The 25206-nt window shown below is 33.2% G+C and overlaps 1 protein-coding gene across 1 annotated transcript; it reads left to right on the top strand.

Moving 5' to 3' along the window:
• Nucleotides 1–578: 578 nt before the first annotated feature.
• LOC143247176 (fucolectin-7-like) lies at nucleotides 579–19570 on the top strand. The gene is made up of 6 exons (XM_076494819.1): nucleotides 579–785; nucleotides 4874–5070; nucleotides 7052–7136; nucleotides 7978–7999; nucleotides 14021–14227; nucleotides 18743–19570. Exons 2-6 carry the CDS (start codon nucleotides 4886–4888, stop codon nucleotides 19009–19011), a joined length of 768 nt encoding a protein of 255 aa, XP_076350934.1. The 5' UTR covers nucleotides 579–785; nucleotides 4874–4885; the 3' UTR covers nucleotides 19012–19570.
• Nucleotides 19571–25206: the final 5636 nt, after the last annotated feature.

Below are 25206 nucleotides of genomic sequence, written 5' to 3'. Positions count from 1 at the left end.
GATGTGTATAATTGGGCTACTCTTTTACCAATGAATAGTGGAATTGACTGTTACATTGTAACATCCCACTAGACCATACTCGGCTCTAAGAGAAGTGTCTTATTTCAACAAAATAGTGTCGTGATCATGACAGGTTTGTTAAATTTCTCTTAAAGCTACGTGAGGGTTAACTGTTGTACTAGTCTATAAGAAAGATGGAACGTGTTTTATTATATCACAGTATTAGGTACCACCTCCTTCTGGAGCAGGCGCGGGTAGTTGTGGACTTTAGATAACCAAGTATACGTTATTAGATCCTTCTAAAGTAAGACTTTGAGTTATTTTGTTCATCGCTAGTTCGTTTGAAGGTAAGGACAAAGCTTCACAATGGGCTATCTGTGCTCTGCTAACCACGGGTATCGTAACCCAAGTTTAGCGTTCTGAGTCCATTAGTGTATCCTCTGCAACATAACACTTCTTTCCTGATTGGACTTCAACGCTCATTAAAGCCATTAATGTTTTATAAACTTTCAATTTGAAAATGCATTTCTAAAGTCAAATAACCAAAAATATAAATATTATTTTTATTGCGCTAGGAAGACGCACACGTTATAGAAAACTGCCAGAAATGATTAAGTTATCAAACTCTGTCACACCACTAAGTTTACGGAACTGCTATTTCCTGTTATGGGCATCCGATCCGGAATAGTGATGTTTGGTTTGAAAGTTCTTAGGCTCGTCACTTTATGTAGCTACAGGAAACCTCTAAACCCAGCAAGGTACTGAAGTTGGTATACTGGAACAAGGTAAGAAGTCATTGTTGAACAGTTTGTCCTCTGGATAGCGTATTTCAAGTGATAAGTTTACATATATATATTTATACGATTTTTCAGAAGTAGAAAGATAAAGTTTCTTAACCCTTTTTAGGGCTAACGTAAAATGACTGGCTGTTCGCAAGAGCTTTGGATGGATTCTGGGTTATTTGAAATCTACATGATTTATTTGCTATTATGTTTTGTTAATTTTTATTACGACTGTTTTTATATGTAGCATAATTTGCAACTGAACTGGGTTATCATTTACAAAATTTATCTTTCCAAATTCTCCATGTTGTAAGAGCTTCTCCTTTTTATTGTTTATTGTTCGTCATGGAACAGAAAACTTTCAAAAAAATTAAAAACAACAGTGCTTTTATAACAATGACAATGTGTGTTTTTTTTATATAACAAAGCCACATCGGGCTATCTGCTGTGTTCATCGAGGAAAATCGAATCTCTTATTTTAGCGTTATAAATCTTTAAACTTACCGCTGTCCCAGTGGGGGACTATATGTTTGGGAGCTTACATTAGATGGTTTGTTTGTTTTGATATTTCGCACAAAGTAACTCGAGGGCTATCTGTGCTAGCCGTCCCTAATTTAGCAGTGTAAGACTAGAGGGAAGGCAGCTAGTCATCACCACCCACCGCCAACTCTTGGGCTACTCTTTTACCAACGAATAGTGGGATTGACCGTCACATTATAACGCCCCCACGGCTGGGAGGGCGAGCATATTTGGCGCGACTCGGGTGCGAACCCGCGACCCTCAGATTACGAAGTACACGCCTTAACGCGCTAGGCCATGCCAGGCCCTACATTAGATGACACTGTCTTATGGAAATATATTAATACAATAACACAACTACAAGAAAGAAAATGAATTTAAGTTCGTACAAAAACTACTCTAAAAGTAAAACCATGCAAAACCGAAGTGAAGCGTCGTGTGCAAGAAAAGCTATTTAAAAAAAAAACCCTCTCAGTTTATCATGTTTAATTTAGAAACGTTAGCAAAAACTAATCTTACATAACTTTTTAAGTTGATATTGTAACTGATTGCATACCGGTTATAAGGCCAAAAAAGCTAAAAGCAGTGATTATGTCTTAGCTTAAACCTTTATTAGACCCTCCGATCAGCATTCCAGAACATTAGTTACTGAATAAAGAACAAAGATTAAAATATCAGATATAGTAAGTCTGTTACTGTTCGACGTATATACACGAACATTAGAAATAAGCTAGTGGGTGAGGCTTAAACAACTAACTGTTACTTCATCCATAAATTCAGAAACAGTTTGTTTGTTTGCTTTTAAGCAGAAAACTACACAATGGGATTTTCGTACTGTACCTACCGATATCGAAAACCTATTTCTAACGTTATATGCCAACTTTATGGTGAGCTACCAGGGAGCGTATAAAAAGAGAATTAACACTATTTCTATAAAGACAGTCTTGACTGTCGTTTAAGCCACCAACCATTATTCCATACAAAGCCCAGTCTAGACGGCATAACCACAAAGATGCATGACATGGTATTTCTCAGGCTGTTTGTTTGTTTTTTAATTTGGCCCAAAGCTACACGAGGGCTGTCTGCGTTAGCCGTCCCTAATTTAGTACTGTAAGACTAGATGGAAGGCAGTTAGTCACCACCACCCACTACCAACTCTTGGGCTACTCTTTCATAAACGAATAGTGGAATTGACCGTAACATTATAACGCCCCCACGGCTGAAAGGGCGAGCATGTTTGGTGCGACGGGAATTCGAACCCGCTACTCAGGCTGTATTCACGAACATTTTAAGAAAGAAACAACAATAAACAACGGATGTTTTATATCGGCGAGTTAATGTAGTCTGAATTATTCTCTTGTTTTATTTTTATGCGGTTGCGTATCATTATTTCAAGAAGCTCTAACGGCCAACCATTACTTTTCAAGGCGTTTTGTAAAAATTTAATTTTTGAGTGAATCAGAATGTATTTGGTGTGAATATAGTTTGTTCTGATAAAGAAGTTAATCGTAAAATTGTACTTGTTTAGTTGTTATTATAGAAGATTGATACTGACAAATGAGCTTTCGGATCTTCTCTAAACCTAAAAATAACATACTTTTCTACATTTAGAAGCCGTCTACCAATGCACCTTGTGCGACTATAAAGTCACTTATATTGGTAAAACAAAATGATAGTTGAAAATACAGAAACGCCGCCGTACAGACGTATGTTTATCTAATAATAGTACACATATCTCATTAAAAAAACTTAGAACATTGAAAATTTTCCAAAAGTATTGCATAAGAAAAGTGTTCAGATTGTGTTCTTAAGTCATACGCAACTCAGTGCATCAAAATGATTTAATGTACAGAGCTCAAAGCTTCCATTAATTTTGTTCATATAAACCATTATGTTTTATATATTAAAAGTGGTACCGTTTATAGAAAGCATAATAGGTTTTCAAGAACCCCAATTTTTCAGTAGAACATTTAAAAAGTACATCAATAAAGATATAGCCAAACCTTCAGGTTTAGTCCTAGTGAAAGTCGGGTTCTTGTTACAAGGAGAGTACTTAAAGTTCTGTTCTGTGATAAAGATATGGCTGTTGTGCATACTGTAGTTGTTTTAATAATTGTTTGATTCTGGAGGACTCAAAGTGTGACACTTTTTATAGATTTTTGTTTGCGGTATCGTTCAGTATATGGCGTAGGTGTTTTGGTGACATACATAGATAATTACATATACTCTACGTACATTATAGAAAGAAGATGTACTTATGAAGGTATGGGACTTTTTCAAGCGGAATCTCTCAGCCTTTCCCACTCGCACATGATGTCAAATTTGTGAACACGCTATTTCTACTGATAATTTCAAATTTTTAATATCACGGTTATCAGACTACCAGCTCTTCTGGTTTTGATGAATTCATTCAGTTAAACTTCAACCATTGAAATATTTTCTTACTTCTACCTTTATACATTTTGCATACAATTGTCTTCATATTGAAATATGTACTATTTTTTCTTTCTTGTATTTGCTACATATGTTACAGTAAGAAATATTTTAAACTGTTGATTCCTAAACATCCAAGCCTCGCATGGCTAGGTGGTTAAGGCACCCGACTCGTAATCCGACATTGGCGGGATCGAACCCCTGTCGCACCAAACATGCTCGCCCTTTCAGCCGTGGGGGCGTTGTAATGTTACGGTCAATCCCACTACTCGTTTGTAAAAGAGTAGCCCAAGAGTTGGCAGTGGGTGGTGATGACTAGCTGCCTTTCCTCTAGTCCTACACTGCTGAATTAGGGACGGCTAGCACAGATGGCCCTCGTGTTGTTTTGTGTGAAATTTAGAACAAATCAAACATAACCACACTGTTTTCTTTTACCGTGACGATCCTGTCCTAAATTAGACTTCTTTATACGGCTAATGAATCTGTTACGTATTGTGTACTATAGCTTCAACACAAATCCTATAACTACAGAAGTATGCATTGTGTACTATAGCTTCAACATAAACCCTGTAGCTACAGTATTAGGTATTGTAGACTATAGCATCAACCGAAATACTCTAACTACAAGATAATGTATTGTGTAGTAGAGGTTCAGCTTAAGTCCTTTAACAACAATATTATATACTGTGTACTATAGTTTCAACCCTAACCCTATACCTACAAAATTATGTATTAAAGCTTCAACCAAATCATATTTTACAATCAATTTATAACCAGAGATTTTTTTAGAATTATAAAATGCTTTCAGATCAATTAAGATCAAGTTTATGTTTAACCTGTTGTTTTAATACCCCTTACCCGCCAGCTGAGTGGTAAGCACGAGGGTTTATAACACCAACATTCAGAAATAGATAGCTTCGGTTAGCACAACACAGACAGCCTTTTATCTAATATAATTTCTTGTTATTTCGATTATTTTTCTACCTGGTATAATATTTTCTCAAAATTCCAAATAATTTAGATCAACTAATTTTATGACAAATGAAACACCATCTTTTATAAAGCACTAACGATTATTCATACATAAGATAGTAATAAATATTTCTTATGAATGTTTATTTATTATTTGTGTGAAACAGAACAAAAAGGAAATGATCAAACAACCAGTGCTGATTCTTCAGGTTTTTTTCTTGTTTTCGACGACTTCCATTATTTTCTCTTGGCGTATGCTTTATCTTCCTGTAATTGTGAAGTATGGAAGTATGAAACTGGATCATAAAAGATTTTTACCATGTGCAAGGGAATGTCTAGCTACTTCTTGGTGTTCGTGTTTCAGGTGAATATCCGATATGTTATCAATACTAACAAGGGGATATTTAGCTACCTCGAGGTGCTAATGTTTCACGTGAGTATCCGATACTTTATTAATACTTACAAGGGATCATATTGCCTTTTAGTGGTGTTTATATTCCAGGTAAGTATCCCGTACATTCTTAATACATACAAGAGAATGTCTTTGCTACCTTGTAGTGGTCATATTTTGGTATCCAGTATATGTACTTAAAACTTGCAATGGTGCGTATTTTTACTTTGTGATATTTAAGTTTAAAAGAGCTAGACATAAACATTTATATATATATATTCATACCCTCCACAACCTAGATTCTTCAGAACATTTATTAAACATTAGAAGAAGTTTACATTTTGAAGTAAAAAGTCGAAGATTGTTATTCCTAAGTTGCGTTCAGAATCATTTCAGGTGTTTGAAATATCTTATTTTAACATTTTCTTCTTAAAAACATTTTAGTTTTATAAGATATTTTATTTTAACATCTACTTCTATTGATGAGACGATTCATCCAATTAAAATAGTTTTGCTATCTTAAATAAGTTCAATCATAAATTTGTAATTAGTCATTATTAGTTGTATCTGAAGAAAGGTTTTCAGTAAAATCTTACAATTGTTAAAATGTCCTGGTCTGGCGCTGCCTTATAACTTCTGCTTCCGTTACTGATTACTCTTGCGGCCTTATTACCGACACCACAAAGTCGTTATAATAAGTTGTAACAGTCAAGTCAGTCTTAGAGCACAAATTATGAGGCCCTCCAATGTGGACTTTTAAACAAATCATATCCAACAAACTCTATTGAAATTACATCAGGAATTTGAGAATTAGTTTTCTAAAAAGGATTCCAATTTATTCAGTTGTTCAATTTAATGTATAGCTTGAAACTGAACCTTTGTTAGCTTCAATTTATTATTTATTATATTGTTAACATCAAATATGTCCGTTTAATTTCAGAGACTTTTGTCTCTGGAATTTTCTTTTTCTAAACATGACTTCACATTTTGCTGTTCCAGATTTTCAGATTAATTACGCTTTTTTTCTTTTCTTTACGTCTTGTATTCTTTTGTTCTGCAATGTTTATTCGGAATGTATATTTGTTTTTATTTCTCCAGCTACAAGTAAACGTCCTCTAGTGACATTTCATAGTTCAACTGTTGAAAGTGTTCCAAGAACCGAATATGCAAATGCTAAAAATATTCGTCTTGTCAACAGAGATCGTATCGTGACGATAAGCCATTTTCTTCAGAATGTCCTTAAAAAGTTCGATCAACTCTCCGTACTAAAAACAAACCACTTATTTGAATCAAAATGACTACATTAACATGAGAAAAAATATGATTAAATTGGTAAAATAAATAAATATTCAACATTTCAAGAAACAACACACAGAGATAATTCTTATAACTGAAGAAAGAAACTGTAAACTGTTTATAAAGAACTTAAACATCCACTCTTCAGATATTCTAGAAGATGCACAAAGAACACATAATTTATTTCGGTAGAGAATATTAACACTTATTAAATCTCTTGATGACGAGTAAAAAGCTGGTTTTGTTGTTGAATCTTTTGGCGATTTGTAAAGAGCTGGTTTTGTTGTTGAATCTTTTGGCGATTTGTAAAGAGCTGGTTTTTATGTTGAATCTTTTGGCGATTTGTAAAGAGCTGGTTTTTATGTTGAATCTTTTGGCGATTTGTAAAGAGATGGTTTTTATGTTGAATCTTTTGGCGATTTGTAAAGAGCTGGTTTTTATGTTGAATCTTTTGGCGATTTGTAAAGAGCTGGTTTTTATGTTGAATCTTTTGGCGATTTGTAAAGAGCTGGTTTTTTTTGTTGAATCTTTTGGCGATTTGTAAAGAGCTGGTTTCCATGTTGAATCTCTTTACTCTTAAATAACTTTACAAGACGCTACTGAGCAAAATTTGTTGTCAGTATTTAGTTCTTCAAAATATTTGTATATTTACTTGTAGCAATGCCTACGTAGAAACCAATAACGTACACTGTCATTTGTACAAGGATCAGCAACCTTCCGAGGGAGAAAACTTTTTTTCAATTGTGAGTAAAGGTTTCTAATTATTAACAGAAACAGTACTGAAATACTAATAAGATACACGCTATAATACAATAAAACTACAGGAATGTGGTATTTTTCATTCTTTATTTGACAATATATTCAATAAAAGTATGTGAAACAATAAGATATGACCACACGTACACAATAATCCTCTATATATTAAGATAACATATAAAAGCAGCATACTTGTACGCTTGGCCTCATATATTTTATGTATAATAATTTTTGGCGTTTTAACATTATATAAAAATATGATATTATACTGTTTCCACAGTATCTCGAAACACTATATTTTTTTCGGAAACATGTGAAATAATATTCTTTTGTGTTGTAACAAGATTTCAAAATATAGAACCGTTTCAACAGCATATGACACAATGTTGCTCTTGTATTGTAATAATTCATAGAAAAATAAAATATTGCTGTAGAATCATTATAAAGAAATAAGAAGTAGAGAGTGATACAATTATAAAACAGCCTGCTGTTCTCGTTATGTTTAATCACAATTCCCAGTGTCAGTAACTCCATAAATCTGAAACAATGAATCATGTAGGAAGGGCTGATACAATAAAAACATAATAACTAATTTCTACCCGGAACATTTGTCTAACAAACAGTTATTCTAACGTACTGAAACATGAAACTATGTTTGTCGTAAAGCGCTACTTGTAGATATTTCTATTATTTCTTTTATCAAAATCCTCTGTTTATTATAAAACTAAAACTTAATTGTATGTTTTACTTTATAATTTAACAAAATATGCAGTAATATTATATGCATATATATATATATATGTATACACTTTTTTTTCACATATAAAGGTCAGCTTGGATGTCACCAGAGGTAAGTATCCTGAACGGACACGATTTATTGTATGAACACCACTTTCGATATAATCAGGGTAAGTATAATTAAAGGACACGATTTATTGTATGAACATCACTATGGATGTAACCAGAGATAAGTATCCTGAACGGACACGATTTATTGTATGAACACCACTTTCGATATAATCAGGGTAAGTATAATTAAAGGACACGATTTATTGTATGAACATCACTATGGATGTAACCAGAGATAAGTATCCTGAACGGACACGATTTATTGTATGAACATCACCGTGGATTTAACCAGAAATAAGTATCCTGAACGGACACGATCTATGATATGAACACCACTTTGAATGTAACCAGGAGTAAGTATCCTGAATGGACACGATATATTATATGAACATCACTATGGATGTAACCAGAGGTAAGTATCTTGAATGGCTATGACTTATTCTAAGAAGATAAGTTTGGGTGTATCAGTAGGTTAGTATCCTTTATAGAAATTATCTATTGTAGGAAGGTCCTCAAGAACCGCCGAATCACGAGTATTAGTTTGGACGTAACCATAGAGATACGAAATAAACTAGAGTGGACAACGTCATTTACTGAACCAAATGTTACGTTTTTCTTGTCCATCTTGTTAGCATATGTTTATTAAACTATAACACATCATATCTTTTCATTGTACTTGATGATTTGTCCAAAGAAAGTATTGACTCAACGAGTCGCATTCCATTTCGAAGCGTGAACTGAACTAGAATCCAATTAGACTATCATAATGATAAACAAATTTAGTACTAGACCAACACTATCGCTTCCTTGCTCTATAGTAAAACAAACACCTTTCTCCTCCCCAACGTTTGTGCTCCATCCTCCTCTGTTCCCGCTCATGAACTTCACCAACACTTTTCATGAAACATTCTCCTCCAATCCCGGCTTCAGGTGTACAGCTACATTTTATTTATTTATTCATGTTACATCCAACGACATTCTGTGACAGATTTGTTTTCAAGTTTTGGAATTAGTATGAAAAATTACACGTATTTTAAAACAGATAGGAAACAACCTCATGGCCGTGCCACACTCTAAAAATCATTGCTTTAAGAGCCACCAATCCATTTCAGTTGGCCACAGAAGCGACCATTAGTGGTACTTGACTGGTCTAAAACAGAGTCTGGATAGTTGAGCAAACGACCTGTGGTTTGGCTGCACCTACAGTATTCATTGAAATTATTCAAAAAGTAGGCCAAAAAGTACTGTTGCTTACTGGCTAGAATTCCCTAAGCAAATCGAAGGTAATTGCTAATAGGTTATCAAATTGAATTGCGTGGATAAAATTGGGTTCGTCCTTTTATGGTCATTTTAATACCACCAATTATTTAAAATATAAAGCTAATCAAACTTTCATGACCTTTAGTTTGACTTACCAACGTGATATGAGATTAGAGATCACAGTGCCAAAGTGTACTTAGCTTGTAACTACCTATTACTGGTCTAAACTAACTATGAGTATAAATGCTGCTGATTAGGAGATACAGGCTGATAACATGACAGGTAACGATACTATGGGTGTCTCGAAACAGACTGATAACATAACAAATAACAATACTCTGGACGTCTCGAGACAGGCTGGTAACATGACAGGTAACGATACTCTGGACGTCTCGAAACAGGCTGATAACATGACAAGTAACGATACTCTGGACGTCTCGAAACAGGCTGGTAACATGACAGGTAACGATACTCTGGACGCCTCGAAACAGGCTGGTAACATGACAGGTAACGATACTCTGGACGTCTCGAGACAGGCTGGTAACATGACATCTTGAAAATACAGGGCTGACATTCTGAGTTTTCACTGACCTGTATAATCGTAACCAAACAATATAAATTAATAAGTATTATGTTAAAGACGTATTGACTGACACATGAGTGTGATGGGTATTTTAACAGGTATTATTCATGATAAATATTTTCTATTATTAAATGTCTCAGGGCTTGTACTGCTAGAAACCGGATTTCGACACTCGTGGTAGAGAGAGCACAGATAGCCCATTGTGCAGCTTTGTGCTTCATGCAAGCAAACAAACAAACAAGTTACAAGAATGACAAAAACTTCATTAAATAATAAGATCTTGGTAGTTCATGTTTTCTCCCATTAACGTAGGTAGCGTATAAAACTACAAGAATCACACACTCAGAGAATATCCCCAAGTTAAAATGTAATACAAGTAGTTAACTTCGGACACTAAATTACTAACTAGCAATAAGGAACCATATTATAAATAAAAGCCTGTTCCCCATTCTCCTGTAGACCAAGTTGTACACTGTCTGTTCACTTGTAAAACAAGTGTAAAATATTTGCACTAACAATATTTAAAAAAGTGTAAAAAATTAAATAAAAAATAAAAAAATAAAATTAGAAGCACCGAAAAGTAAGGAGCAGAGTAGAAGTGGGTAGATAACATTACAACACTTGGTGTTTTTTGATACAGTGCAGTTTGTTGAGTATTTGTAATGTAGAAAGTATTAGCTACTGATAAATCTCAATTCAAGTCTGTTATTAGATCCAAATTCAAAGTAAAATATGCATGAATAAGAGGAACGATGGCCTCACCCACTTTGAGGTCCCATGCAGTCAAAAACCACTAAGTGTTGTAATGTCATTACGCCCATTCCTACCTTCTTTCATTATTTTTGGCACTCCCTTTCCTGCTTTCTAATGTTTTATTTTTAAAAATTACACTTGTTTCAGTTTTACTTTTCCTTCTAAGTCTCGAAAGTTACTGGGTTCTTGGCTTATCCTGCACTTCTCCTAGAGATATCTCTCGACATTTTCTGGCTTTTGCCGATATGTTTGTTATAGTTTTCTTTCATCTAGCCGGTGGCGACCTCTTCTTTGTCTGGATTAATGGCTAAGGCTTGTTTCACATATTCAGCATTGCAATTTTAAACTTTATCTCTATTCATGAAGTAATACTCTCTTCACTGAGACAAAACATTTTCAAGGTTATCATGTTCTTTTATTTTGTTTCATTTAAAAGCATATTTCAAAATCCTACTGTTTCAAGTACAATCTTAGATATCAGAAGGTCACAAGCTATTAAAGGTCACACATTGCCTGTACACGATGCTCTTGCTTTCAATCCAGAGCACTCGAGCAAAGCTGTAAGGCTTTGGCAGAGATAGCTTTGGTCTTCACACAGGAGACTCACATCTTAGGAACCGACTGCTTTGATATAATGCTTTGTCCCATATAAAACCCTTGTGTTAGATGTATAGAACTGTAAGATTTGCATTCACAGGCTAGATCTTAGTTAGAACGTAGATCTGGAGAATTTGAACTGTCCACGTTTTTTTACTATCTAGCTGATACAGCTGTAGTCTAATCACGTAGCGCATGTGCATAAGAAATCATTTACTCGCACATGATATGAGGACGGGTTGTTACTTGGCATCTCATAGAACGTACTCATAATCATAAAATATGACTACTAGTTTATTGTTAACTCGTTATTAGTGTTGCGAAATGGTTTCTGTTATTACTTGTTATTACCAAGGTTATAAGCAAAGCTAAGAAAAAGCGCTTTTAGACAAAGTAGCGTAATTCAGTCAAATGTACTTAAATTTGCAAGAGAGAGCTACAACTTTCCAATAACATTATTTAGGCAGTCGGACAGGCAGCTCGAAAAAATCGTTATTTTGTGAAATTTTATTTTACTCTACCGACTTTCTCAAGCAGTTTAATTGCTTAACTTTGCAATTGGTTTGTTTACTATTCAACGGTGTGTGTGTGTAGAGTGCTCATTAAGTTTTGTTTACATGCTGTTTGCAGTGTGTTTTAAATTTTAATTTGTATTGTAGACCTGGCCCATTCCATATAAATACTACTATACTTATTAAACTAAATAAAGTTACATATGAAAGTCTAGCAGCATCCACACAATGAAAAGAAATTTATCTTTAAAGTTAAAAAATAACTTGAAGGGTTATTGGAAATAAGACTACACATAAATGCACGACCCTGTTACTTGTAAACGAAATGAGTAACTTTAAACGTTCTTCAGTAGGATTGAAAGAAATAAAAATAATAGGTAAAAATCTACGGATAGTCTAGTAGAAATCTATATAAACCTGGTATAAATATATGCTCTAATATCTGCCAACTTTTAGGTAAACTCTTGTACAAACATCTGAAACCTTTGTTCTCTCAGAACCCCGCACTACCTTAAATATTTCAATAAAACCTCGAGTTTTTAGTTTATTAAACAGTTATTGGTGTGTAATAGATCAGTTACCCAATGTACTGTGAAGATAATAGTCGAGTCCACCTGCAACTACTACCCAAGTTGATAACAAGAATAGTTCAATGTGTTAATTAAAAGTATGTTGTTATTCATGTAAGGAAATCATAAAAAGGGTACCTAACCCTAACTTGATCCAAGTAGCCCCTGATAAAAGTTAAACTTATAAACCATCTTTAACAATGTAATATTCCCATTTTAAGAATTATAGTGAAAAAGAAAAGATATTTAGCAAATTCAACTTTAAATTACAAAAAGTTGAAAACATGTAGCACAGTACAATTTTTTAGATATTACAATTGAAGTTTACAACCAAAACTTACAGGTCTGCTTTGATTCAAAACTTTCCCTTCAGGTAGCAACTAATTTAACTTTAGTTTAACAGTTTAAGCGTAGAATGGAGTACACTTTCAATAAATATTAAAAATTGACTATAAGATGAAGTTGAGACTTCCTCTGTGGACAAAGACTAAATCTTTATGATCGTCCAGTAAAAGAAGCAAGAAAAGTTCATAAGATACACTATTAGTATGATAAATGCACCATTTTAAATCATTTTGAAAGGCAGTTCATTTCCATACATGCATTTGTTTTTATTTGTATCTCAGCGATCTCTGGCGGTACTTGAAACAGCTTAAATAAAATTTTCTCGATCTCCTTACATTTGCAGTGACACTGAAAAAAGACACTTTTAATTGTATTTAGAGAAAGTATACGAAATTTATAAAAGTATAAACTTCAGAACCGGATATTGTATGGCTTATGATGAATTAGGAAGTGCCTGTTAAAATAATTCAATGGTAAATTTACTAAAAACAATAACAAATAAATATTAAACGTGTAGTAAATGAATCACAACATATACGTCTAAAGGGCTGTTTACAACTGTCTTTTGTCACTTCATGTGCTATTTTATTTAAGAAAACTGCAATGTGTTTGTTTTTAAGCAACGGAGACTGAGTATAATGCATTGCTAAGAAAAATATGTGGGTGTTGATCTAATGGGTGCATTCAACACAACAGGGTGCTGACACTTGCTAAATAGCCACGTATTTTATCCCTTTAAATGCCATCTATCAATGGATTTTTGTGACTTTCTATTAGAAGCGTTAAAGGGGAGATATCAATTCAAATTAATATAATCGACATGATGCAATAAAACCATGTATATGTATATAATAGAGATGTGAGAAAGAAAATTTTAAAAATAATTATAAACCAAACAACAATAAATGTATATTAAAATTTAATCTTTTTATTTGGCTTTCTGCTCATAAATATTTCTTTCAATTAGTCGATCGAAGAAGTCCATTTTTCTTGGTGAAATTCACTCACAAAAGACATTTGTGTTGTTATTAAGTCTTCCTCAAACTGATTATACATCGATATCAATATGAAATTTTAACAGTTGCGAAAAATTACTAATTTTCTTTCAGTTTATTTGTGTGTTTTCCTACAGCAAAGCCACATGTCTACCACAGAGAATCGGTCCCCTACTTTTAGGATTGTAAATCCAAAGACTTGCCGCTATCCCACCAGGACACATTTATTTTTCAAGGGAAACATTGTAGTATACTGTTTTTGTGTGATTGACTGTTCAGGACTTACAGAAAGTACCAGACAGACACTTGGCTATTATGTAAATGTATGACGTTTTTAAAACTTAGCAGAAAAAAATAATTTTATATGTAAATAATAAAATATTTTTTGTTATGTTTTGTGGACGTCAGGAAATTTGGCGCTAAGTAAACCAGTTAAGCAGAGCTCAAATTACCACATTTTTAAGCCAGAATATGTTGTTGATGGAGATAGAATATGTTCTTCCCCAAACTTTTCACATACCAAATTTGAAGACAAGTACCCTTGGTTACAAGTGGACCTTGGGAAGGAACACGTAGTTCAGTCAGTGACTATATGGAACCGTCAAGACTGCTGCCGTAAGTTTCAGACCTAAAAGATTTGACTACATACAATACATTTATTATTAAGTGGTTATAATACTGAATTTGTTTATTTTATCAAATATCAAAAACGCTTTATCATAAGTATGCACAGTGCACATATGCTGTGTCAAACCATTAAAGGAATTTATAATACTTCTCTATAGTAACAATGAAACAAATAATTTATAATACTTCCCTATAGTAACAATGAAACAAATAATTTATAATACTTCCCTATAGTAACAATGAAACAAATAATTTATAATACTTCTCTATAGTAACAATGAAACAAATAATTTATAATACTTCTCTATAGTAACAATGAAACAAATAATTTATAATACTTCTCTATAGTAACAATGAAACAAATAATTTATAATACTTCTCTATAGTAACAATGAAACAAATAATTTATAATACTTCCCTATAGTAACAATGAAACAAATAATTTATAATACTTCCCTATAGTAACAATGAAACAAATAATTTATAATACTTCTATAGTAACAATGAAACAAATAATTTATAATACTTCTATATAAACAATGAAACAAATAATTTATAATACTTCTCTATAGTAACAATGAAACAAATAATTTATAATACTTCCCTATAGTAACAATGAAACAAATAATTTATAATACTTCCCTATAGTAACAATGAAACAAATAATTTATAATACTTCTCTATAGTAACAATGAAACAAATAATTTATAATACTTCTCTATAGTAACAATGAAACAAATAATTTATAATACTTCCCTATAGTAACAATGAAACAAATAATTTATAATACTTCCCTATAGTAACAATGAAACAAATAATTTATAATACTTCCCTATAGTAACAATGAAACAAATAATTTATAATACTTCCCTATAGTAACAATGAAACAAATAATTTATAATACTCTATAGTAACAATGAAACAAATAATTTATAATACTTCCTATAGTAACAATGAAACAAATAATTTATAATACTTCCCTATAGTAACAATGAAACAAATAATTTATAATACTTCCCTATAGTAACAACGAAACAAATAATTTATAATACTTCTCTATAGTAACAATGAAACAAATAATTTATAATACTTCCCTATAGTAACAATGAAACAAATAATTTATAATACTTCCCTATAGTAACAATGAAACAAATAATTTATAATACTTCCCTATAGTAACAATGAAACAAATAATTTATAATACTTCCTATAGTAACAATGAAACAAATAATTTATAATACTTCTATAGTAACAATGAAACAAATAATTTATAATACTTCCCTATAGTAACAATGAAACAAATAATTTATAATACTTCCCTATAGTAACAATGAAACAAATAATTTATAATACTTCCCTATAGTAACAACGAAACAAATAATTTATAATACTTCTATAGTAACAATGAAACAAATAATTTATAATACTTCCCTATAGTAACAATGAAACAAATAATTTATAATACTTCCCTATAGTAACAATGAAACAAATAATTTATAATACTTCCCTATAGTAACAATGAAACAAATACTACTGTATAAAATTCATTTACCTTCCTCCCTTCATTTGTATATGAATTAGGCTGATGATGGTTCATCATTTAGCCTGAAATTCATATTATTGATCAATTAGGACAGTGCTTTGTCACACTGAAATGAACCGTAGAGTTTGAAATGCTCCACATTGTTCATGGTTAGGATTGAAATAATATACTTGAATGTTTCACATATCCAGCAAGTCGCTATATAAATTGAAGCTGGTAAATAATACAAAGCTGTTGCGAATTAAAAGTGTTTTATAGTAAAATGTGAAAGAGTTTACAAACCAGTGTGACACTTGTTCAGAAGAAGCCAGACCATCTAAAACATAAGTAGGTAAGAATGGTCAGTCGATTTTGGTTTGTCTCATTCATATTACACCTGATACAAAGTTCAATAAAAAAGTTTCATAACCTTAACGGGTCATCTTTCCTGTTCACGAGTAGGAAAATTGTCAAAGCCAGTTTCTATTATGCCAGTGAATTGTATTCCACTCACAAAAAAACACAAAACAGTTTGTACAAAAACACGTTCAGTAGACTAACGACCAGGGTTGGATTGAGAACTCTGGAGGCTCCCATGCAATTGCATTGGTCGTACTCCCTTTAAATCCGGCACTGCTAATGATACGTAAATACTGCAATGGCGCCAAGAACACGTCCTGTAGATTGATGGTACTTGTATTATGCAATAGCTCCAACAAAACATTCAGTAGACTAGAAATCTATGGATCGAAATTATTTTGGGGGAGACGAGCCGCTCTTATATCAGAAGCAAATAATAAGTAAATACACATTAAATAGAACTTTGAATCAGGTCTAATACTGATTCTATTCACAAGTATGACGTGGTGGTAAAGTTGAATAAGAAGTGGTGAGCGTTCCAGTCTTAACGGTTTGTAGAATGGCTCTGTAAATGCCACATGCCATAGTAACTACCTCACTCTTCAGCTTCTTTTAACTATATTTTTGGCAGTATTTTGAAATTATTCGATGAAATTAATTTTTATGGACATTTCATGCCCATTTATTTCATGCTGGAATGATGTTCCGGGTTCCAGATGGAGTACTTTTTCATTTATATAGCTATAAGATGGCTGTAGGGGTTAAGCTACTGTCAACGCGGACCAGCGAATGGGCTCTGACTGTGGCGAGATTTCATTGGTCATAGAAAATGCAGGTCAATCCTGTTTTGTTTGTTTTTTTCCTAGATACTAACAACATTTGGAATTATATTCTACCACAAACCTGATTTATCATGTATCATATTATCCTATTGTCTCACAGCTATGAACGTGAAAAATATGTTATTATGGAGCCTGAAACAGAGTCTCAATATAAAGAAAAATGATGAGAGATATACATGTACATTTTCAACTTATGACCCTTTATGTTGTCATATGTGATGTAATCAACGCTGAGTTCTAATAATGTATGATAACACCGGCTCCACCGAGGTAAACTGGTTGACACATTCACCAAATGTTTACCCTGCACATTCATGAGACTTTAATCTCATCGGACACATTATAGAATTTGTTTGGACTACGTGTTCTGAATCTTTTAATGACTCCTGATATATAATAAACATTTCTTAGAAACACATCTTTCAGAGAAATGATTGACAACACCTCGCTACCTGATCAACACTACAATTTCAAGCAGGTGATATTGGTGTCATGTTGATCTGTTTTTGTAGTAACCTTACTCTATTTAACTGAAATGTCCGGAACTTTCTGGCTTATTTTGGAAATTCACAAAAATCTGCACGAGGACTAACTGCGCTTTTTCTAATATAAAAGCCAGCTGACGATCATCACTCTTCACCAACTCTTTGACATTATAACAAATAGAATGGGTTTTCACCATCACTCACATGGTGCACTTATGGTCTTAAAGTACAGATCGGCTTTCTGTGACAATACGTCGCAATCCACGGACTTGCGGATTCAGTCCCGTACACTAACTACTATCACACGCCCAGCTCAAGTCATGATTCACAAGCAGGTATTTCAACTACTCTCACAAGCCCAGCTCAAGTCATGATTCACAACCAGGTATTTTAACTACTCTCACACGCCCAGCTCAAGTCATGATTCACAACCAGGTATTTTAACTACTCTCACACGCCCAGCTCAAGTCATGATTCACAACCAGGTATGCTAACCACTTTCACATGCTCAGCTCAAGTCACGAACAAACGATATATGGTTATCTATATCAAACATCCATTTGTGTGTAGTTTTAATAATGTATTATTTCTATTTTTCATGTCACAAGACGGATTATTTGATATCGAATTTTTATAATTGTAAATTCACCTTATTTTAATTGAAATATTACCACTTCTAATCATTCTTTAACTGGTTTGTACAGTGTTGAAATCGATGTTATGAAAAATACATGTCGTTTGTTGGTTTCTATAACGTGTCATGAAGCGAGTTTTGATTCTAGTAATAACAAGATAACCACAAACAAATAATTACTTCTCAATAACGAACAGCGAACTCCCATTCATTTGTTTATTAACAGCTAGTCTGTTTCCAACAAATCATAATGATCGTTTTATGATAATAAGAAAAAAATATCGTTCCATAAAGACGCTAGGAAACAACAAATATGTGAGTTATGTGCTGACATAAATGATCAAATATAAACACGATTAATACCTGCTTAGACAAATTACCAAAATATTAGTATGATTATATGGCTCGGTTTGTTTTTTTTCAACTGGTAATTGTTTTGCGTAGAGAAACATGCTTCATATTTTGGTATTTTATTTCTTTGGCGACGTCGTAGTTTATATGAAAAAAAACTGAATTGTAGAGAAACAGTTGTGATTTTTAGTTTTGGTTTCTGCACGTGTAATTGTTTCTCTTCGTGTTTAACCCAAAGCTTACATATTATAATACTGACCTTATGGAAAGTCGTGTAACTTACGGTTTTGTTCTTATTTTATTTAACAGGGTTTAAACTACATGATTTCGAGATTAGAGTTGGTAACAACAAGATTACTGATGACTACGTCACGAAGGTATTTGACGCAAATGGATTATGTGGTCGTCACGTTGGTGGTGGAATAGAAACTGATCCCTTTACAATGATGTGTGAGCCATGTTCCTTGGCTGGTCGTTACGTCACAATACAGATCACGCATTTCTGCTCTGACTGTCCAGAGCCAAATATTAATGTTCTTCACGTGTGTGAGGTGGAGATTTATGGATTTGAGGTCTAACCTAAAATATATAGAATTCCGATTACGTAAATCATATAAATTCAGTGTTAAAATATGATTTTCTAGTATCTTATAAATGTCATGTTATAAAAAAATTATAGAGTAGAATATTACTTTTCGTAACATATAACGAAAAAGACATTATAGTATATGCTTTATATAATTGTCATCATTCTACAAGCTATATCAATATCTATCTACATAAACAGTTATTTGTTTAGAACTATTGTAATAATATTCAGTTTTTGTCTGTCCTGAAAATGTATGCGCACTTTACCATTTGAATGTATATAAGTGCGTACTTCATTTCACTGATAGTATTAAATATAGTAAAATTTAATCTTAAGTAATCTAAAACAAAAAATGTACACAAATTACAACGTTAATTTATCTCTATGTCAGATACAGGCCGTATATAATGAAGGTTTAAATAATGTTAGGCCTGAGATAAGTAGATTTATGCATTACAGTGTCTGCGATTACAATTGTTTTGTATTATTCTCTAAATCCTGTATTTATAGAGCCACTGTTGTAATAAAGATACTAATTTCACCGTGAATGTTTTGCAGGTTTCTGTCTGTAGATCTGTGCAAACTATTATAATTAGATTGTTTTTATCACAAATTATTATTTCTAAGAAATTTACATTTTTTGAAGAGGTATGAAATAAATTGTTGAGCAGGAAATTCCGAGATACACAGTGTTCTTAATTATTTCTACACAAATTAAATAAGCTATATCCTGTTTCCAACAACATCACTTATATAATGTATAGAGTGAATAGACTTTATACGTAAGAATGATCGAGGTACTCGATATGCATAATTACACATATGCATGATAAAAAACAACGTCTGAGAGTTTTGTTTTAAAAGATAGTTATCACTCACTTTCACTTGTTTTTATACCCAGCAAACCGAAAAATAAGACAAGAGACCATCGCTAAAATACAAAACCAGAAAATAACCAACCACCAAACTGTTCGTCTTTATATATTTCTGAGCAGTGCACGATATCATTGCTTAGTTGAAATAACTATTAGTAATTTAAAAAAAAAATCATAAACTAGTGTAATCGGTGTCATCATTACCCTTTGAAGTTAGTTTTTTACAGAAATCTGTTGTTCCTTTAAAACACTTGAGTGCAGGATGAAACAGCCAATAATAGATTAACATTAGATGACAGACCTCGTAACTAGCGTCTGTAATAGTTGGTAATAATAAGATACGTTTTGATTCAACTTGGTTTTCCTTGTACGTAAGTCCTAGGCTATTAATTACGTTGCATCCCTTGTCTACACTGACATTATGAGAAATAAACTGCATATCAACAGTCAGGAATATATTACTTCCTACTGCAGTAAATTATATTTATATCAACATAAGCCTTTGAACCCTAAGGTTACAGAGTATCATTTCAAAACTCATAGTATTCTCTAAATAATTACAGTATGTGATAATCTGGAAATATATAATTTAGCCCTTTAACAGAGATCACAGTACAGTACAAATTTAACAATACAAGCAAAATGAAAGAACAAACAAGATACAGAGAAATGTATACACACAGGAACAGTAAATAATTGTGCACGTGTCCACTCTAATGGATTGACCCATACTGAAGAAAGAATGTTGACTATAATTTCGTATTTATTATGCGCAAAAACACAAGCTAGTTGTGCACAAAAAATAAGATGTGTTATAAATGTATTTTTATTTAAGATATGTGAAATGACGACGTCAGTCGCATTCAGATTCTGATCAGTCAGAGTTCAAGGTGATGTTCATGTGAAGAATGAAAATACTTTTTTCCATTTTTAAAGTTTCCACATTTCATTTTCATATCCTCTAAAATTTCCAAAATGCGTATATGTAGTGGCTAATATTGAGCTATTGGTAAGCTTTTGACTTAATGCTGGTTTAATAGGCACTCAATATGACAAGGATTGAGATCTTTCGGGACTGAACTTCTCTCACTGAGACTCCAGAGTCAGTCTGAAAACTAACGCAGTGAGGTTTAAAATGTCTAATACATCAACCAGAAATGTATCTTCAATCCATAAGTTCTAGCAGGTGAAATGCGAGGCTAGCTCCAGACATTTTTAAGACAGTGAGAAGTCCCCTTTCTCAACAAACAGAAAGTCTTCATTGATCATCAAATTCCTTTCTTCTACGACAGCTTAATAACACTCATAGCTTGTTTAATTGTTTTTTGAATTTCGCACAAAGCTACACGAGGGCTATCTGTGCTAACCGTCCCTAATTTAGCAGTGTAAGACTAGAGGGAAGGCAGCTAATCATCACCACCCAACACCAACTCTTGGGCTACTCTTTTACCAACGAATAGTGCGATTGACCGTCACTATATAACGCCCCCACGAGCATGTTTGGTGCGATGGGGATTCGAACCCACGCACCTGAGATTATGAGTCGAACGCCTTAACCCACCTGGCCATGCCGGCTTCCCTCTAGGCTTACCCTGCTAAAGTAGGGACGGCTAGCGCAGATAACCCTTGAGTAGCTTTGCGCGAAACTCATAAAAAAACAAACTAAAAATGCTCATTGTGGTAAATTAATTTAATGTATGTTGGAGTTTTTTTTCGTTTTATAAAAAAGTCTTTCGTAATAATAAAAATAAATATTTTCGAAATCTGCATAAATGAATTATGAAAAATCCGTTATTAAAACAAAAACAACTTTTATGAAATTTAAATTCACAAGTCTATGTTATCTGACATGAAATATGAACTAGCTGGCTCATATGAATATCTAGTCAAGGCATTCTGTAATGGTTTAGACACGTAAAGAAAAAAAAAAAAGAGTATAATAGATCGTCTTACAATTTGGGTTGTGTTTTTAAGGACTGGGCCCGGCATGACCAAGCGTGTTAAGACGTGCGACTCGTAATTTGAGGGTCGTGGGTTCGCATCTCCGTCGCGCTAAACATTCTCGCCCTTTCAGCCGTGGGGGCGTTATAATGTCACGGTCAATCCCACTATTCGTTAGTAAAAAAGTAGCCCAAGAGTTGGCGGTGGGTGATGATGACTAGCTGCCTTCCCTATAGTCTTACACTGCTAAATTAGGGACGGCTAGCACAGATAGCCCTCGAGTAACTTTGTGCGAAATTAAAAAATAAACAAACAAATTTTTAAGGATTATCCGAGGGGTTGCATTCATATTTAGTTTCTGTATTTTACTTGGTTTAACAATGAATAACGAAATTTATGTCAGTAAAACAAATGTATTTATTCGTGCACCTTATGTAACAATTAAAAACATCTTACTTGAAATAATAAACATACAATGTTAATGTCAACACACAATTATAATCATTTCAAAATAACGACTCTCTATGTTTCGACGTGTCACACGCCATCTTCAGGAGTGAAGTTGCAATTGATGAATTTCACACTTTATATTTTTTGAAATATCAAGTGATCTGTCAGTAACTATGCATTTATGTATAAATATAAGAACAGGTTTCGCCACATTCTTAAATAGATATTCCCTGTACCTTCATCTCTTTAGCAATTTATATTTCTTTTTAAATTTCATTATTTCCAAAAATTCTTGAGTATTAGTTTCTGTAATATCTTGAGGATGTTACGTATTATTATTTATTTCGGACGATTCTTCGATTTATTATTTTACGTACGTTAACGTATTACTATTTCAAGTAACCAGAAACTTGAATTTAGTAGTTACTTAACTATTAATATGTATCAAATTTTGTTATTTGCCATCAAGATTGATAAACACAATTTCCTTTTTTAACACAAATATGCCCGGCATGGCCAAGTGGTTAAGGCACTCAACTCATAATCTTAGGATCGTGGGTTCGATATAAAGTGACAGTCAATCCCACTATTCGTTGGTAAAAGTGTAGCCCGAGAGTTGGTGGTGATTAGTTGCCTTCCCTCTAGTCTTATACTGCTAATTTCTGGACGGCTAGAGCAGATAGCCCTCGTGTAGCTTTGAATGAAATTCAAAATAAACAAGCAAATACATTTTAATATGCAAACATGAAAACAATACAGTTTATAATAAGGATTGTTACTAATAGTTATTACAAATGATGGTTTTATAAACTATACCGAGTCTTATATCCGATCTAGAATTGAATATTTTATTGATGGTCCAGGTTGACAACGATCAAATTAATACTGAGTTGATAGAGTTACCCCAACCTGAGCTAACTTTTTCTTCTTGGCTGGCCACACACTTAATGTCCTCGTAGAAATAAGGTTCTAAACATTTTACTGTAGTTGGACGGTTTTTGATGTTCGAAATACATATATAACGTTCCTGGTCAAATTCTGTAGTTTTCCTATTAAACGACGTTAATCACAGTTATAGCTTCCTAAGCCTATAGCTGTCTAATAATAATCTTCTTCACTGTCTCTCGACTGCCGATTTTTTGTACAACTCACACGAGACTCTAGAACCGTCACCAAAGCTCGCGACAATAACATAAATCACTGGTATTATAAACAAATTGTTGATACTTACGCACACGAACGTTCTAGAAATTGCGGGAAGAGGCAGAACTGATGCAATACGAGGGCTGTTCAAAAAATACGCGGACTAAAACTGGTCTAAAACTAAAGTTGGTCTAAAACTGTCATCAATTTTGTGTATTTTTGGAATTGCCTTAAATCTCGAAGTAATAAAATTAACAGGAATAAATCTAAGTTTCTCTGCATCTGTTAAAGATAAACAGTTTTTAACAATGGCTTTCAGTAATTCGTGGTACGTATTTGTAGGGTTGTGTTAAAAGATTTTTCATAAGTAGCCTTACTTGATAAATATCCTACACCTTTAATCTATAGAGTATTACAATCTGCCCTCCTTTGGAAATAACATTATCTTTATTATATCTTAATTATTTTATGGCTTCTGTATCAATATTTTGTTTCCTTCCCTAAGGATTGAAATTCTTAAGTTCAGGATATTCATTTCTGATGATAATTTTAGAATTTTAATCAATTACTTTATCCAAATTAGTTTCTATATCTTCCTTTTAATCTATTGACAGTTTACATGCGAGACTCCCAAACTGAAGATCTTGTCTTAGAATCCTCGTCTCTGAAGATGCTCTTTCGACTGTGGGAAAGTTATAATGTTTTGGTTAATCTCACTACTAATTGGTCAGGTAAGAAACCAAAAACAGCTGATTTAGTAGCTGATCTCAGACATGACCATCAAAAGTTCAATATCCTACTTTTCCACTGGAAATCTCAAGTGCCTTTTCAGGTTCTTTCTTCATTAGATTCATTACATACGGCTTCCTCCCCCTCATTAGTCGAGATGAAATGCTCTATAAAAATGTGATCTCTCTCTGACTCAAAATCCAATTCCAATTCAAGACAAAAAATAAAAGATTTAACTGTAAAGTCACAGCTTATCCATGTACTGACTGAACTTGCATACACAGCTCATGAAAATTGGCTCTTATATGTCAGTGGATGAACATAATTACTGAGTACGCCAACCCAACTGGAGCTTAACTGTTTCAATGCTGCAAACACATACCACTGCTAAACCCAGTCTCTAACACGGAGAGTCCTTACCTTTACTGTTTTGTTTCTCATGCTGTATGACAACCTTTTCTAGTGCTTGATGTACAAACTAATGTACATCTGTCAGTGTTGCCCTCAGCCATTCTTCTTATACTTGTTGAACTGTTGCACTGTAGAGCTATAACATAGATCACAAACCACGTCTACAGAGAAGGTTATGTCTGGCAAATGTCCAGTTAATTTCTTTTCTGCTATGAGGCATTTCTTCATGAACCTATGTTTGGCAGCCTGTATCATTCCTTCTGCCAAACCATTGCATACCTTCACCACCCAAACACTATGGACAACTTACAGAATAACTGGCTACTGAAATAAGTTTCCTGAATAATACAAATTTCTTTAGGGGTAACAAAAACAGACATACCAGCAACAGACAGAATTAAAGTGTTGAACAATGAGTATGCTTCAGCACACTTAGTGAAGTAATTGATAAAGGCTACTTTATATGGACTTGCTGACTCTCAGGAAGAGACAAACAATATCCAGGAATATCCTGTAGAGATAGAAATCAATATGCCTTCATTAGATATTATACTGTCTATGCCAGGTTGTCCTTGGGCAGCATATGCAAAGCAATTTCCATCATTACTGAATGTCATAACTCAAATCCATTTATT

Source organism: Tachypleus tridentatus, chromosome 3 (genome assembly GCF_004210375.1).
Source record: "Tachypleus tridentatus isolate NWPU-2018 chromosome 3, ASM421037v1, whole genome shotgun sequence".
Classification (NCBI taxonomy): domain Eukaryota; kingdom Metazoa; phylum Arthropoda; class Merostomata; order Xiphosura; family Limulidae; genus Tachypleus; species Tachypleus tridentatus.
Note: the sequence above shows the minus strand (reverse complement) of the source record. Positions and strands in the feature narration are given on the sequence as shown.